The 18543-nt window shown below is 42.4% G+C and overlaps 1 protein-coding gene across 1 annotated transcript in view; it reads right to left on the bottom strand.

Annotated features, from left to right (window-relative positions):
* Positions 1-18543, bottom strand: part of LOC115121577 (zinc finger protein 420-like) — a 122524-nt gene that overhangs the window by 34867 nt on the left and 69114 nt on the right. Inside the window, exon 2 of the mRNA XM_065002160.1 lies at positions 12320-13461. Within this exon, the coding sequence (XP_064858232.1) occupies positions 12320-13461 (1142 nt within the window). The remainder of the gene's footprint in view (positions 1-12319; positions 13462-18543) is intronic.

The following is an 18543-nucleotide window of genomic DNA, read 5'->3' as shown; positions in this document are numbered from 1 at the left end:
TGACCATCCACCCTGATCAACCACCCTGACCATCTCCCCTCCCCCATTTACCATATAGGCCTCAATCTATCCTCTTCCTGTTTCTCATCTCCCCCATTTACCATATAGGCCTCAATCTAACCTCTTCCTGTTTCTCATCTCCCCCATTTACCATATAGGCCTCAATCTATCCTCTTCCTGTTTCTCATCTCCCCCATTTACCATATAGGCCTCAATCTATCCTCTTCCTGTTTCTCATCTCCCCCATTTACCATATAGGACTCAATCGATCCTCTTCCTGTTTCTCATCTCCCCTCCCCCATTTACCATATAGGCCTCAATCTATTCTCTTCCTGTTTCTCATCTCCCCCATTTACCATATAGGCCTCAATCGAACCTCTTCCTGTTTCTCATCTCCCCTCCCCCATTTACCATATAGGCCTCAATCTAACCTCTTCCTGTTTCTCATCTCCCCCATTTACCATCTAGGCCTCAATCGAACCTCTTCCTGTTTCTCATCTCCCCTCCCCCATTTACCATATAGGCCTCAATCTAACCTCTTCCTGTTTCTCATCTCCCCCATTTACCATATAGGCCTCAATCTAACCTCTTCCTGTTTCTCATCTCCCCACCCCTATTTACCATCTAGTCCTCAATCGAACCTCTTCCTGTTTCTCATCTCCCCCATTTACCATATAGGCCTCAATCTAACCTCTTCCTGTTTCTCATCTCCCCTCCCCCATTTACCATCTAGTCCTCAATCTAACCTCTTTCTGTTTCTCATCTCCCCTCCCCCATTTACCATCTAGTCCTCAATCTAACCTCTTTCTGTTTCTCATCTCCCCCCCCATTTACCATATAGGCCTCAATCTAACCTCTTCCTGTTTCTCATCTCCCCCCCATTTACCATATAGGCCTCAATCTAACCTCTTCCTGTTTCTCATCTCCCCTCCCTCATTTACCATATAGGCCTCAATCTATTCTCTTCCTGTTTCTCATCTCCCCTCCCCCATTTACCATATAGGCCTCAATCTAACCTCTTCCTGTTTCTCATCTCCCCTCCCCCATTTACCATATAGGCCTCAATCTAACCTCTTCCTGTTTCTCATCTCCCCCATTTACCATATAGGCCTCAATCTAACCTCTTCCTGTTTCTCATCTCCCCTCCCCATTTACCATCTAGTCCTCAATCTAACCTCTTCCTGTTTCTCATCTCCCCTCCTCCATTTACCATCTAGTCCTCAATCTAACCTCTTCCTGTTTCTCATCTCCCCTCCCCCATTTACCATATAGGCCTCAATCTAACCTCTTCCTGTTTTTCATCTCCCCTCCCCCATTTACCATATAGGCCTCAATCTAACCTCTTCCTGTTTCTCATCTCCCCTCCCCCATTTACCATATAGGCCTCAATCTAACCTCTTCCTGTTCCTCATCTCCCCTCCCCCATTTACCATATAGGCCTCAATCTAACCTCTTCCTGTTTATCATCTCCCCTCCCCCATTTACCATATAGGCCTCAATCTAACCTCTTCCTGTTTCTCATCTCCCCTCCCCCATTTACCATATAGGCCTCAATCGAACCTCTTCCTGTTTCTCATCTCCCCCATTTACCATATCGGCCTCAATCGAACCTCTTCCTGTTTCTCATCTCCCCCATTTACCATATAGGCCTCAATCTAACCTCTTCCTGTTTCTCATCTCCCCCATTTACCATATAGGCCTCAATCTAACCTCTTCCTGTTTCTCATCTCCCCTCCCCCATTTACCATATAGGACTCAATCAATCCTCTTCCTGTTTCTCATCTCATCTCCCCCATTTACCATATAGGCCTCAATCTAACCTCTTCCTGTTTCTCATCTCCCCTCCCCCATTTACCATATAGGCCTCAATCTAACCTCTTCCTGTTTCTCATCTCCCCTCCCCCATTTACCATATAGTCCTCAATCTAACCTCTTCCTGTTTCTCATCTCCCCCCCCATTTACCATCTAGTCCTCAATCTAACCTCTTTCTGTTTCTCATCTCCCCCCCCATTTACCATCTAGTCCTCAATCTAACCTCTTCCTGTTTCTCATCTCCCCATTTACCATATAGGCCTCAATCTAACCTCTTCCTGTTTCTCATCTCCCCTCCCCATTTACCATCTAGTCCTCAATCTAACCTCTTCCTGTTTCTCATCTCCCCATTTACCATATAGGCCTCAATCGAACCTCTTCCTGTTTCTCATCTCCCCACCCCTATTTACCATCTAGTCCTCAATCGAACCTCTTCCTGTTTCTCATCTCCCTCCCCCATTTACCATATAGGCCTCCATCTAACCTCTTCCTGTTTTTCATCTCCCCATTTACCATCTAGTCCTCAATCTAACCTCTTCCTGTTTCTCATCTCCCCTCCCCATTCACCATATAGGCCTCAATCTAACCTCTTCCTGTTTCTCATCTCCCTCCCCCATTTACCATATAGGCCTCCATCTAACCTCTTACTGTTTTTCATCTCCCCCATTTACCATCTAGTCCTCAATCTAACCTCTTCCTGTTTCTCATCTCCCCTCCCCATTCACCATATAGGCCTCAATCTAACCTCTTCCTGTTTCTCATCTCCCCTCCCCATTTACCATATAGGCCTCAATCTAACCTCTTCCTGTTTCTTATCTCCCTCCCCCATTTACCATATAGGCCTCAATCTAACCTCTTCCTGTTTCTCATCTCCCCATTTACCATATAGGCCTCAATCTAACCTCTTCCTGTTTCTTATCTCCCTCCCCATTTACCATATAGGCCTCAATCTAACCTCTTCCTGTTTCTCATCTCCCCTCCCTCATTTACCATATAGGCCTCAATCTATTCTCTTCCTGTTTCTCATCTCCCCATTTACCCCTCAATCTAACCTCTTCCTGTTTCTCATCTCCCCTCCCCATTTACCATATAGGCCTCAATCTAACCTCTTCCTGTTTCCTATCTCCCCCATTTACCATATAGGCCTCAATCTATTCTCTTCCTGTTTCTCATATCCCCCCCATTTACCATCTAGTCCTCAATCTAACCTCTTCCTGTTTCTCATCTCCCTCCCCATTTACCATATAGGCCTCAATCTAACCTCTTCCTGTTTCTTATCTCCCCTCCCCATTTACCATATAGGCCTCAATCTAACCTCTTCCTGTTTCTCATCTCCCCTCCTCCATTTACCATCTAGTCCTCAATCTAACCTCTTCCTGTTTCTCATCTCCCTCCCCATTTACCATATAGGCCTCAATCTAACCTCTTCCTGTTTTCATCTCCCCTCCCCATTTACCATATAGGCCTCAATCTAACCTCTTCCTGTTTCTCATCTCCCCTCCCCATTTACCATATAGGCCTCAATCTAACCTCTTCCTGTTCCTCATCTCCCCTCCCCCATTTACCATATAGGCCTCAATCTAACCTCTTCCTGTTTATCATCTCCCCTCCCCATTTACCATATAGGCCTCAATCTAACCTCTTCCTGTTTCTCATCTCCCTCCCCATTTACCATATAGGCCTCAATCGAACCTCTTCCTGTTTCTCATCTCCCCATTTACCATATCGGCCTCAATCGAACCTCTTCCTGTTTCTCATCTCCCCCATTTACCATAGGCCTCAATCTAACCTCTTCCTGTTTCTCATCTCCCCATTTACCATATAGGCCTCAATCTAACCTCTTCCTGTTTCTCATCTCCCCCCCCCATTTACCATATAGGACTCAATCAATCCTCTTCCTGTTTCTCATCTCATCTCCCCATTTACCATATAGGCCTCAATCTAACCTCTTCCTGTTTCTCATCTCCCTCCCCCATTTACCATATAGGCCTCAATCTAACCTCTTCCTGTTTCTCATCTCCCCTCCCCCATTTACCATATAGTCCTCAATCTAACCTCTTCCTGTTTCTCATCTCCCCTCCCCATTTACCATCTAGTCCTCAATCTAACCTCTTTCTGTTTCTCATCTCCCCTCCCCCATTTACCATCTAGTCCTCAATCTAACCTCTTCCTGTTTCTCATCTCCCCCATTTACCATATAGGCCTCAATCTAACCTCTTCCTGTTTCTCATCTCCCCTCCCCCATTTACCATCTAGTCCTCAATCTAACCTCTTCCTGTTTCTCATCTCCCCCATTTACCATATAGGCCTCAATCGAACCTCTTCCTGTTTCTCATCTCCCCACCCCTATTTACCATCTAGTCCTCAATCGAACCTCTTCCTGTTTCTCATCTCCCCTCCCCCATTTACCATATAGGCCTCCATCTAACCTCTTACTGTTTTTCATCTCCCCCATTTACCATCTAGTCCTCAATCTAACCTCTTCCTGTTTCTCATCTCCCCTCCCCCATTCACCATATAGGCCTCAATCTAACCTCTTCCTGTTTCTCATCTCCCCTCCCCCATTTACCATATAGGCCTCCATCTAACCTCTTACTGTTTTTCATCTCCCCATTTACCATCTAGTCCTCAATCTAACCTCTTCCTGTTTCTCATCTCCCCCCCCCATTCACCATATAGGCCTCAATCTAACCTCTTCCTGTTTCTCATCTCCCCTCCCCCATTTACCATATAGGCCTCAATCTAACCTCTTCCTGTTTCTTATCTCCCCTCCCCCATTTACCATATAGGCCTCAATCTAACCTCTTCCTGTTTCTCATCTCCCCCATTTACCATATAGGCCTCAATCTAACCTCTTCCTGTTTCTTATCTCCCCTCCCCCATTTACCATATAGGCCTCAATCTAACCTCTTCCTGTTTCTCATCTCCCCTCCCTCATTTACCATATAGGCCTCAATCTATTCTCTTCCTGTTTCTCATCTCCCCCATTTACCACATAGGCCTCAATCTAACCTCTTCCTGTTTCTCATCTCCCCTCCCCCATTTACCATATAGGCCTCAATCTAACCTCTTCCTGTTTCCTATCTCCCCCATTTACCATATAGGCCTCAATCTATTCTCTTCCTGTTTCTCATATCCCCCATTTACCATCTAGTCCTCAATCTAACCTCTTCCTGTTTCTCATCTCCCCTCCCCCATTTACCATATAGGCCTCAATCTAACCTCTTCCTGTTTCTTATCTCCCCTCCCCCATTTACCATATAGGCCTCAATCTAACCTCTTCCTGTTTCTCATCTCCCCTCCCTCATTTACCATATAGGCCTCAATCTATTCTCTTCCTGTTTCTCATCTCCCCCATTTACCACATAGGCCTCAATCTAACCTCTTCCTGTTTCTCATCTCCCCTCCCCCATTTACCATATAGGCCTCAATCTAACCTCTTCCTGTTTCTCATCTCCCCCATTTACCATATAGGCCTCAATCTATCCTCTTCCTGTTTCTCATCTCCCCCATTTACCATATAGGCCTCAATCTAACCTCTTCCTGTTTCTCATCTCCCCCATTTACCATATAGGCCTCAATCTATTCTCTTCCTGTTTCTCATCTCCCCCATTTACCATATAGTCCTCAATCTAACCTCTTCCTGTTTCTCATCTCCCCCATTTACCACATAGGCCTCAATCTAACCTCTTCCTGTTTCTCATCTCCCCCATTTACCATCTAGTCCTCAATCTAACCTCTTCCTGTTTCTCATCTCCCCATTTACCATCTAGTCCTCAATCTAACCTCTTCCTGTTTCTCATCTCCCCCATTTACCACCTAGTCCTCAATCTAACCTCTTCCTGTTTCTCATCTCCCCCATTTACCACATAGGCCTCAATCTAACCTCTTCCTGTTTCTCATCTCCCCCATTTACCATCTAGTCCTCAATCTAACCTCTTCCTGTTTCTCATCTCCCCCATTTACCATCTAGTCCTCAATCTAACCTCTTCCTGTTTCTCATCTCCCCCATTTACCATCTAGTCCTCAATCTAACCTCTTCCTGTTTCTCATCTCCCCCATTTACCATCTAGGCCTCAATCTAACCTCTTCCTGTTTCTCATCTCCCCTCCCCCATTTACCATCTAGTCCTCAATCTAACCTCTTCCTGTTTCTCATCTCCCCCATTTACCATCTAGTCCTCAATCTAACCTCTTCCTGTTTCTCATCTCCCCCCCCATTTACCATCTAGTCCTCAATCTAACCTCTTCCTGTTTCTCATCTCCCCTCCCCATTTACCATCTAGTCCTCAATCTAACCTCTTCCTGTTTCTCATCTCCCCCCATTTACCATATAGGCCTCAATCTATTCTCTTCCTGTTTCTCATCTCCCCCATTTACCATATAGTCCTCAATCTAACCTCTTCCTGTTTCTCATCTCCCCCATTTACCACATAGGCCTCAATCTAACCTCTTCCTGTTTCTCATCTCCCCCATTTACCATCTAGTCCTCAATCTAACCTCTTCCTGTTTCTCATCTCCCCCATTTACCATCTAGTCCTCAATCTAACCTCTTCCTGTTTCTCATCTCCCCCATTTACCACATAGGCCTCAATCTAACCTCTTCCTGTTTCTCATCTCCCCCATTTACCACATAGGCCTCAATCTAACCTCTTCCTGTTTCTCATCTCCCCCATTTACCATCTAGTCCTCAATCTAACCTCTTCCTGTTTCTCATCTCCCCCATTTACCATCTAGTCCTCAATCTAACCTCTTCCTGTTTCTCATCTCCCCATTTACCACCTAGTCCTCAATCTAACCTCTTCCTGTTTCTCATCTCCCCATTTACCACATAGGCCTCAATCTAACCTCTTCCTGTTTCTCATCTCCCCATTTACCATCTAGTCCTCAATCTAACCTCTTCCTGTTTCTCATCTCCCCCATTTACCATCTAGTCCTCAATCTAACCTCTTCCTGTTTCTCATCTCCCCCATTTACCATCTAGTCCTCAATCTAACCTCTTCCTGTTTCTCATCTCCCCATTTACCATCTAGTCCTCAATCTAACCTCTTCCTGTTTCTCATCTCCCCATTTACCATCTAGGCCTCAATCTAACCTCTTCCTGTTTCTCATCTCCCCCCCCATTTACCATCTAGTCCTCAATCTAACCTCTTCCTGTTTCTCATCTCCCTCCCCATTTACCATCTAGTCCTCAATCTAACCTCTTCCTGTTTCTCATCTCCCCTCCCCATTTACCATCTAGTCCTCAATCTAACCTCTTCCTGTTTCTCATCTCCCCTCCCCCATTTACCATCTAGTCCTCAATCTAACCTCTTCCTGTTTCTCATCTCCCCTCCCCCATTTACCATATAGGCCTCAATCTATTCTCTTCCTGTTTCTCATCTCCCCCATTTACCATATAGGCCTCAATCTATTCTCTTCCTGTTTCTCATATCCCCCATTTACCATATAGGCCTCAATCTATTCTCTTCCTGTTTCTCATCTCCCCCATTTACCATATAGTCCTCAATCTAACCTCTTCCTGTTTCTCATCTCCCCCATTTACCACATAGGCCTCAATCTAACCTCTTCCTGTTTCTCATCTCCCCCATTTACCATCTAGTCCTCAATCTAACCTCTTCCTGTTTCTCATCTCCCCCATTTACCATCTAGTCCTCAATCTAACCTCTTCCTGTTTCTCATCTCCCCCATTTACCACATAGGCCTCAATCTAACCTCTTCCTGTTTCTCATCTCCCCCATTTACCACATAGGCCTCAATCTAACCTCTTCCTGTTTCTCATCTCCCCCATTTACCATCTAGTCCTCAATCTAACCTCTTCCTGTTTCTCATCTCCCCCATTTACCATCTAGTCCTCATCTAACCTCTTCCTGTTTCTCATCTCCCCCATTTACCACCTAGTCCTCAATCTAACCTCTTCCTGTTTCTCATCTCCCCCATTTACCACATAGGCCTCAATCTAACCTCTTCCTGTTTCTCATCTCCCCCATTTACCATCTAGTCCTCAATCTAACCTCTTCCTGTTTCTCATCTCCCCCATTTACCATCTAGTCCTCAATCTAACCTCTTCCTGTTTCTCATCTCCCCCATTTACCATCTAGTCCTCAATCTAACCTCTTCCTGTTTCTCATCTCCCCATTTACCATCTAGTCCTCAATCTAACCTCTTCCTGTTTCTCATCTCCCCATTTACCATCTAGGCCTCAATCTAACCTCTTCCTGTTTCTCATCTCCCCCCCCATTTACCATCTAGTCCTCAATCTAACCTCTTCCTGTTTCTCATCTCCCCCATTTACCATCTAGTCCTCAATCTAACCTCTTCCTGTTTCTCATCTCCCCTCCCCCATTTACCATCTAGTCCTCAATCTAACCTCTTCCTGTTTCTCATCTCCCCTCCCCCATTTACCATCTAGTCCTCAATCTAACCTCTTCCTGTTTCTCATCTCCCCTCCCCCATTTACCATATAGGCCTCAATCTATTCTCTTCCTGTTTCTCATCTCCCCCATTTACTACATAGTCCTCAATCTAACCTCTTCCTGCAGATGCTCTTATCCAATGACTCACAGCGAGTAGGTCCACCCATAGGCCTCAATCTAACCTCTTCCTACAGATGCTCTTATCCAGAGCAATGACTCACAGCGAGTAGGTCCACCCGTAGGCCTCAATCTAATCCAATGACTCACAGCGAGTAGGTCCATTTACCACATAGGCCTCAATCTAACCTCTTCCTGCAGATGCTCTTATCCAATGACTCACAGCGAGTAGGTCCACCCATAGGCCTCAATCTAACCTCTTCCTACAGATGCTCTTATCCAATGACTCACAGCGAGTAGGTCCACCCATAGGCCTCAATCTAACCTCTTCCTACAGATGCTCTTATCCAATGACTCACAGCGAGTAGGTCCATTTACCACATAGGCCTCAATCTAACCTCTTCCTGCAGATGCTCTTATCCAGAGACTCACAGCGAGTAGGTCCATTTACCACATAGGCCTCAATCTAACCTCTTCCTACAGATGCTCTTATCCAGAGACTCACAGCGAGTAGGTCCACCCATAGGCCTCAATCTAACCTCTTCCTACAGATGCTCTTATCCAATGACTCACAGCGAGTAGGTCCACCTAGTAGGTCCACCCGCTCTCTAAAACTGGAAAAAAGTGTTTTACCAGTGAACAGAGACAGAAAAGGTCAACCAATGAGACCTGATAAAAACACCATTACATATACCCCCCCCCCCAACAAGACGTGAGGTTGATTTCCCCCCAAAAAAAATCATGAATCTATAAATCAATCAGTTTATTGATGAAAAACAAAATAAACATTAATAGAAACATTCAACATTATTCAGTTGATATCATGAGATAAGATACAAGCTACAGGGGCTTGCGAAAGTATTGACCCTCCTTGGCATTTTTCCTATTTTGTTGCCTTACAACCTGGAATTAAAAATATATTTTGGGGGGGGGATTGTATGACTTGATTAACACAACATGCCTACCACTTTGAAGATTCAAAATATTTTTTATTGTGAAACAAACAAGAAATAAGGCAAAACAACTGAAGACTTGAGCGTGCATAACTATTCACCCCCCCCCCAAAGTCAATACTTTGTAGAGCCACCTTCTTTAGGTAATACCACAGATTCTCAATTGGATTGAGGTCTGGGCTTTGACTAGGCCATTCCAATACATTTAAATGTTTCCCCTTAAACCACTCACGTGTTGCTTTAGCAGTATGCCTAGGGTCATTGTCCTGCTGGAAGGTGAACCTCCGTCCAGTCTCAAATCTTTGGAAGACTGAAACAGGTTTCCCCTCAAGAATTTCCCTGTATTTAGCGCCATCCATCATTCCTTCAATTCTGACCAGTTTCCCAGTCCCTGCCAATGAAAAACATCCCCACAGCATGATGCTGCCTCCACCATGCTTCACTGTGGGGATGGTAGTCTTGGGGTGATGGGAGGTGTTGGGTTTGCGCCAGACATAGTGTTTTTCTTGATGGCCAAAAAGCCCAATTTGAGTCTCATCTGACCAGAGTACCTTCTTCCATATGTTTCCCACATGCCCTTTGGCGAACACCAAACATGATTGCTTACTTTTTTCTTTAAGAAATTGCTTTTTTTCTGGCCACTCTTCCATAAAGCCCAGCTTTGGGGATTGTACGGCTTAAAGTGGTCCTACGGACAGATACTCCAATCTCCGCTGTGGAGCTTTGCAGCTCCTTCAGGGTTATCTTTGGTCTCTTTGTTGCCTCTCTGATTAATGCCATCCTTGCCTGGTCCGTGAGTTTTGGTGGGCGGCCCTCTCTTGGCAGATTTGTTGTGGTTCCATATTCTTTACATTTTTTAATAATAATAATAATAATGGGATGTTCAAAGTTTCTGATATTTTTTATAACCCAACCCTGATCTGTACTTCTCCACAACTTTGTCCCTGACCTGTTGGGAGAGCTCCTTTGTCTTCATGTTGTCGCTTGCTTGGTGGTGCCCCTTGCTTAGACTCTGGGGCCTTTCAGAACAGGTGTATATATATTGAGATCATGTTACACTTAAATAAAGTCTACCTGTGTATAATTTAACTAATTATGTGACTTCTGAAGGTAATTGGTTGCACCAGATCTTATTTAGGGGCTTCATAGCATTGGAGGTGAATACATATGCACACACCACTACTCAGTTAAAAAAAAATTATAATAATAATTTTAAAAAATAAATATTTCTTCATTTCACTTCACCAATTTGGACTATTTTTGTGTATGTCCATTACATGAAATCCAAATAAAAATCCATTTAAATTCCAGGTTGTAATGCAACAAAATAGGAAAAACACCAAGGGGGATGAATACTTTACGCTGTACCATGAGACTGAGGACCAACAGTTTATATATTAAACTCCTGGATACGTCATCCAGAGGAATGAATGGTATTCACCGGTAGTTCAGTTAAATGTTTTATATATTAAACTCCTGGATACCGTGATGTCATCCAGAGGAATGAATGGTATTCACCAGTAGTTCAGTTAAATGTTTATATATTAAACTCCTGGATACCGTGATGTCATCCAGAGGAATGAATGGTATTCACCGGTAGTTCAGTTAAATGTTTATATATTAAACTCCTGGATACGTCATCCAGAGGAATGAATGGTATTCACCGGTAGTTCAGTTAAATGTTTATATATTAAACTCCTGGATACCGTGATGTCATCGAGAGGAATGAATGGTATTCACCAGTAGTTCAGTTAAATGTTTATATATTAAACTCCTGGATACCGTGATGTCATCCAGAGGAATGAATGGTATTCACCGGTTCAGTTAAATGTTTATATATTAAACTCCTGGAGTCAGTTAAATGTTTATATATTAAACTCCTGGATACCGTGATGTCATCCAGAGGAATGAATGGTATTCACCGGTAGTTCAGTTAAATGTTTATATATTAAACTCCTGGATACCGTGATGTCATCCAGAGGAATGAATGGTATTCACCGGTAGTTCAGTTAAATGTTTATATATTAAACTCCTGGGTACCGTGATGTCATCCAGAGGAATGAATGGTATTCACCGGTAGTTCAGTTAAATGTTTATATATTAAACTCCTGGATACCGTGATGTCATCCAGAGGAATGAATGGTATTCACCGGTAGTTCAGTTAAATGTTTATATATTAAACTCCTGGATACATCATCCAGAGGAATGAATGGTATTCACCGGTAGTTCAGTTAAATGTTTATATATTAAACTCCTGGATACCGTGATGTCATCCAGAGGAATGAATGGTATTCACCGGTAGTTCAGTTAAATGTTTATATATTAAACTCCTGGATACCGTGATGTCATCCAGAGGAATGAATGATATTCACCGGTAGTTCAGTTAAATGTTTCCAAGGACATAATTACATGTATTTAACATAATTCCATATATTTAACATAATTCCATATATTTAACAGAATTACATGTATTTAAGTATTTTGCTTGTTAGGTAAAGTAACATTAGTACTTTTCTAAAAAAAAAAAAACTATACTTTAAACATTTAAATAATTTTAATTATTTTTATGTTATAAGCTCACATAATATAAATTGAAAATATGAAGTATTAAGGTGTATAAGAGAATAAACATGTTTTAATTCATATTAACATTAATAAATTAATTTCCACAGCTTCCTAAATATGTTTTTTTACAAGATAGAACACAGAGTGGCCTTTCTTACCTAGGTCTGGTGTTGGAGATCATTCTACACTCTGTGTTCTACTACCCAGGTCTGGTGTTGGAGATCATTCCACACTCTGTGTTCTACTACCCAGGTCTGGTGTTGGAGATCATTCCACACTCTGTGTTCTACTACCCAGGTCTGGTGTTGAAGATCATTCCACACTCTGTGTTCTACTACCCAGGTCTGGTGTTGGAGATCATTCCACACTCTGTGTTCTACTACCCAGGTCTGGTGTTGGAGGTCATTCTACACTCTGTGTTCTACTACCCAGGTCTGGTGTTGGAGCTCATTCCACACTCTGTGGATCTCCTGAGTGTATTTTCTGATGTTTAATCAGAGAACTTGAATGAGAGTATCTCTTGTCACACTGATCACAGCCATAAGGCTTCTCTCCGGTGTGTGTTCTCTGGTGTACTGCCAGGTTGCTTGAGGTAGAACAACTTGTCCCGCAGTCAGAGCAGTGGTAAGGTTTCTCTCCGGTGTGGGTTCTCTTGTGTGATATCAGGTTACTCGAGGTCGTACATCTCTTCCCACAGTCCGGGCAGTGGTAAGGCTTTTCACCAGTGTGGGTTCTCTGATGCACTATCAGTATGTCTAATAAAGCAAACCTCTTCCCACATTCAGAGCAGTGGTGAGGCTTCTCTCCCGTGTGTGTTCTCTGGTGAGATTTTAAATGTGATGATCTAACAAAACCCCTCCCACAGTCAGAGCAGTGGTAAGGTTTTTCTCCTGTGTGTATTCTCTGGTGTACAATCAGGTGACTTGGCTGAGTAAAACTCTTCCCACATTGATCACAGCTATAAGGCTTCTCTCCTGTATGTGTTCTCTGGTGTGTTATCAGATAGCTTGAGGTAGTAAAGCTCAATCCACAGTTGGAGCAGCGATAAGGCTTCTCTCCAGTGTGTATTCTCTTGTGTACAGTCAGGTTTGATGACTGAGTGAATCGCTTCCCGCATTGATCACAGCCATATGGCCTCTCTCCTGTATGTGTTCGCTGGTGTATAATCAGTTCACTTAAGGAGGTTAAACTTTTCCCACAGTCTGAGCAGTGGTGAGGCTTCTCTCCAGTGTGCGTTCGCTGGTGCAGCTTTAAACGCTGTGATGTTGAAAAGGTCCTCTCACAGTCAGAGCACTGGTAAGGCTTCTCTCCTGTGTGTGTCAACTGGTGTTTTGTCAGGTTCCCTAGTTGAGAAAATCTCTTCAAACAGTCAGTGCAGCTGTAAGGTTTCTCTCCTGTATGGATTCTGTGGTGTATTTTAAGTTCTGTTGAAGTGGTGAAACGCTTCCCACAGTCAGAGCAGTGGTGAGGTTTCTTCCCTGTGGATCTCCGCTGGTGTTTATTGAGGTGTTCTGATCTGGAGAGACTCTTCTCAGCCTCGTCAGCATCATGATGTTGTTGAGGCTCCCCAGAGGATCCACGACAGTCACGTCTCTCTCCTGTGTGAACGACAAAGTAAGACAGTCAATGTAGTGAATGTTTAAATGCTTTTACAAACTTTTTTGTTGACAACTGTCTTCTAACAATAAGATGGTCAAGTGAAGAACAATAGTCATATTTTGTCTTCATTTTTCACATTAGTAGTAATGTCTATGACTTTGGTCTTACAATATGTTATCACAGTTGTCAAAACCTTCAGCAGTGATCCAGACGACTTTAGGTCACCAGTATTACTAATGGTATTATTTTATTATCAGCTTTACTGATTATCAGCTAAACCACAGCCAATAAAAACCACAGCCAATAAAACCACAGCCAATAAAAACCACAGCCAATAAAACCACAGCCAATAAAAACCACAGCCAATAAAACCACAGCCAATAAAACCACAGCCAATAAAAACACAGCCAATAAAACCACAGCCAATAACAACCACAGCCAATAAAACCACAGCCAATAAAACCACAGCCAATAAAAACCACAGCCAATAAAAACCACAGCCAATAAAACCACAGCCAATAAAACCACAGCCAATAAAAACACAGCCAATAAAACCACAGCCAATAAAACCAGAGGAAATAAAACCACAGCCAATAAAACCAGAGCCAATAAAACCACAGCCAATAAAACCACAGAGGAATAAAACCACAGCCAATAAAACCACAGCCAATAAAACCAGAGGAAATAAAACCACAGCCAATAAAACCACAGCCAATAAAAAACCACAGCCAATAAAACCACAGCCAATAAAACCACAGCCAATAAAACCACAGCCAATAAAACCAGAGGAAATAAAAACCAGCCAATAAAACCACAGCCAATAAAACCACAGCCAATAAAACCAATAAAACCAAATAAAACCACAGCCAATAAAACCACAGCCAATAAAACCAGAGGAAATAAAACCACAGCCAATAAAACCACAGCCAGCCAATAAAACCACAGCCAATAAAACCACAGCCAATAAAACCAGAGGAAATAAAACCACAGCCAATAAAACCACAGCCAATAAAACCACAGCCAATAAAACCACAGCCAATAAAACCACAGCCAATAAAACCACAGCCAATAAAACCACAGCCAATAAAACCACAGCCAATAAAACCACAGCCAATAAAACCACAGCCAATAAAACCACAGCCAATAAAACCACAGCCAATAAAACCACAGCCAATAAAACCACAGCCAATAAAACCACAGCCAATAAAACCACAGCCAATAAAACCACAGCCAATAAAACCACAGCCAATAAAACCACAGCCAATAAAACCACAGCCAATAAAACCACAGCCAATAAAACCAGAGGAAATAAAACCACAGCCAATAAAACCACAGCCAATAAAACCACAGCCAATAAAACCAGAGGAAATAAGACCACAGCCAATAAAACCAGAGGAAATAAGACCACAGCCAATAAAACCACAGCCAATAAAACCAGAGGAAATAAGACCACAGCCAATAAAACCACAGCCAATAAAACCACAGCCAATAAAACCACAGCCAATAAAACCACAGCCAATAAAACCACAGCCAATAAAACCAGAGCCAATAAAACCAGAGGAAATAAAACCACAGCCAATAAAACCACAGCCAATAAAACCACAGCCAATAAAACCACAGCCAATAAAACCAGAGCCAATAAAACCAGAGCCAATAAAACCACAGCCAATAAAACCACAGCCAATAAAACCACAGCCAATAAAACCACAGCCAATAAAACCACAGCCAATAAAACCACAGCCAATAAAACCACAGCCAATAAAACCACAGCCAATAAAACCAGAGCCAATAAAACCAGAGGAAATAAAACCACAGCCAATAAAACCACAGCCAATAAAAACCACAGCCAATAAAACCACAGCCAATAAAACCACAGCCAATAAAACCACAGCCAATAAAACCACAGCCAATAAAACCAGAGCCAATAAAACCACAGCCAATAAAACCACAGCCAATAAAACCACAGCCAATAAAACCACAGCCAATAAAACCACAGCCAATAAAACCACAGCCAATAAAACCACAGCCAATAAAACCACAGCCAATAAAAGCCAATAAAACCACAGCCAATAAAACCACAGCCAATAAAACCACAGCCAATAAAACCAGAGGAAATAAAACCACAGCCAATAAAACCAGCAGCCAATAAAACCACAGCCAATAAAACCACAGCCAATAAAACCACAGCCAATAAAACCACAGCCAATAAAACCACAGCCAATAAAACCACAGCCAATAAAACCACAGCCAATAAAACCACAGCCAATAAAACCAGAGGAAATAAAACCACAGCCAATAAAACCAATAAAAAACAGCCAATAAAACCACAGCCAATAAAACCACAGCCAATAAAACCACAGCCAATAAAAACCACAGCCAATAAAACCAGAGGAAATAAAACCACAGCCAATAAAACCACAGCCAATAAAACCACAGCCAATAAAACCAGAGGAAATAAAACCACAGCCAATAAAACCACAGCCAATAAAACCACAGCCAATAAACCACAGCCAATAAAACCACAGCCAATAAAACCACAGCCAATAAAACCACAGCCAATAAAACCACAGACCACAGCCAATAAAACCACAGCCAATAAAACCACAGCCAATAAAACCACAGCCAATAAAACCACAGCCAATAAAAAAACCACAGGAAATAAAACCACAGCCAATAAAACCACAGCCAATAAAACCACAGCCAATAAAACCACAGCCAATAAAACCACAGCCAATAAAACCAGAGGAAATAAAACCACAGCCAATAAAACCACAGCCAATAAAACCACAGCCAATAAAACCACAGCCAATAAAACCACAGCCAATAAAACCAGAGGAAATAAAACCACAGCCAATAAAACCACAGCCAATAAAACCACAGCCAATAAAACCACAGCCAATAAAACCAGAGGAAATAAAACCACAGCCAATAAAACCACAGCCAATAAAACCACAGCCAATAAAACCACAGCCAATAAAACCACAGCCAATAAAACCACAGCCAATAAAACCACAGCCAATAAAACCACAGCCAATAAAACCACAGCCAATAAAAACCACAGCCAATAAAACCACAGCCAATAAAACCACAGCCAATAAAACCACAGCCAATAAAACCCAATAAAACCACAGGAAATAAAACCACAGCCAATAAAACCACAGCCAATAAAACCACAGCCAATAAAACCACAGCCAATAAAACCACAGCCAATAAAACCACAGCCAATAAAACAGAGCCAATAAAATAAAACCACAGCCAATAAAACCACAGCCAATAAAACCAGAGGAAATAAAACCACAGCCAATAAAACCACAGCCAATAAAACCAGAGGAAATAAAACCACAGCCAATAAAACCACAGCCAATAAAACCACAGCCAATAAAACCACAGCCAATAAAACCACAGCCAATAAAACCACAGCCAATAAAACCACAGCCAATAAAACCACAGCCAATAAAACCACAGCCAATAAAACCACAGCCAATAAAACCACAGCCAATAAAACCACAGCCAATAAAACCACAGCCAATAAAACCACAGCCAATAAAACCACAGCCAATAAAACCAGAGGAAATAAAACCACAGCCAATAAAACCAGAGCCAATAAAACCACAGCCAATAAAACCACAGCCAATAAAAACCACAGCCAATAAAAACCACAGCCAATAAAACCACAGCCAATAAAACCACAGCCAAAATAAAACCACAGCCAATAAAACCACAGCCAATAAAACCAGAGGAAATAAAACCACAGCCAATAAAACCACAGCCAATAAAACCACAGCCAATAAAACCACAGCCAATAAAACCACAGCCAATAAAACCACAGCCAATAAAACCAGAGGAAATAAAAACACAGCCAATAAAACCACAGCCAATAAAACCACAGCCAATAAAACCACAGCCAATAAAACCACAGCCAATAAAACCACAGCCAATAAAACCACAGCCAATAAAACCACCAATAAAACCACAGCCAATAAAACCAGCCAATAAAACCACAGCCAATAAAACCACAGCCAATAAAAACCACAGCCAATAAAACCACAGCCAATAAAACCACAGCCAATAAAACCACAGCCAATAAAACCACAGCCAATAAAACCAGAGGAAATAAAACCACAGCCAATAAAACCACAGCCAATAAAACCACAGCCAATAAAACCACAGCCAATAAAACCACAGCCAATAAAACCAGAGGAAATAAAACCACAGCCAATAAAACCACAGCCAATAAAACCACAGCCAATAAAAACCACAGCCAATAAAACCACAGCCAATAAAACCACAGCCAATAAAACCACAGCCAATAAAACCACAGCCAATAAAACCACAGCCAATAAAACCACAGCCAATAAAACCACAGCCAATAAAACCACAGCCAATAAAACCACAGCCAATAAAACCAGAGGAAATAAAACCACAGCCAATAAAACCACAGCCAATAAAACCACAGCCAATAAAACCAGAGCCAATAAAACCACAGCCAATAAAACCAGAGGAAAAAACCACAAACCCACAGCCAATAAAACCACAGCCAATAAAACCAGAGGAAATAAAACCACAGCCAATAAAACCAGAGGAAATAAAACCACAGCCAATAAAACCACAGCCAATAAAAACCCCAGGAATAAAACCAGAGAAATAAAACCACAGCCAATGCTGGCTTAAAACCAGGAATTAATGGACTAATGAACTGATGGGTATCCATAAATACAAATTGTCCCCTTTATTAATAGAAAGTCCCATTTATATAATAAAACCACAGTAAAACCAAAAATGGACCCTTCCATTCAATCAGGAACGCCCCTTTAAAGGGGTGATCCAGGAAGGGTCCTCCATTTAAACTGTAGGAAGGGTAAAACCATCCAGGAAGGGTCCCTCCATTCAATCTGTAGAACGCCCCTTTAAAGGGGTGATCCAGGAAGGGTCCCTCCATTCAATCTGTAGAACGCCCCTTAAAGGGGTGATCCAGGAAGAGTCCATTTTTGCACAGCCAATAAAACCACAGCCAATAAAACCACAGCCAATAAAACCACAGCCAATAAAACCAGAGGAAATAAAACCACAGCCAATAAAAC

The sequence above is a fragment of the Oncorhynchus nerka genome, linkage group LG15 (assembly GCF_034236695.1).
Source record: "Oncorhynchus nerka isolate Pitt River linkage group LG15, Oner_Uvic_2.0, whole genome shotgun sequence".
Lineage (NCBI taxonomy): Eukaryota > Metazoa > Chordata > Actinopteri > Salmoniformes > Salmonidae > Oncorhynchus > Oncorhynchus nerka.
Note: the sequence above shows the minus strand (reverse complement) of the source record. Positions and strands in the feature narration are given on the sequence as shown.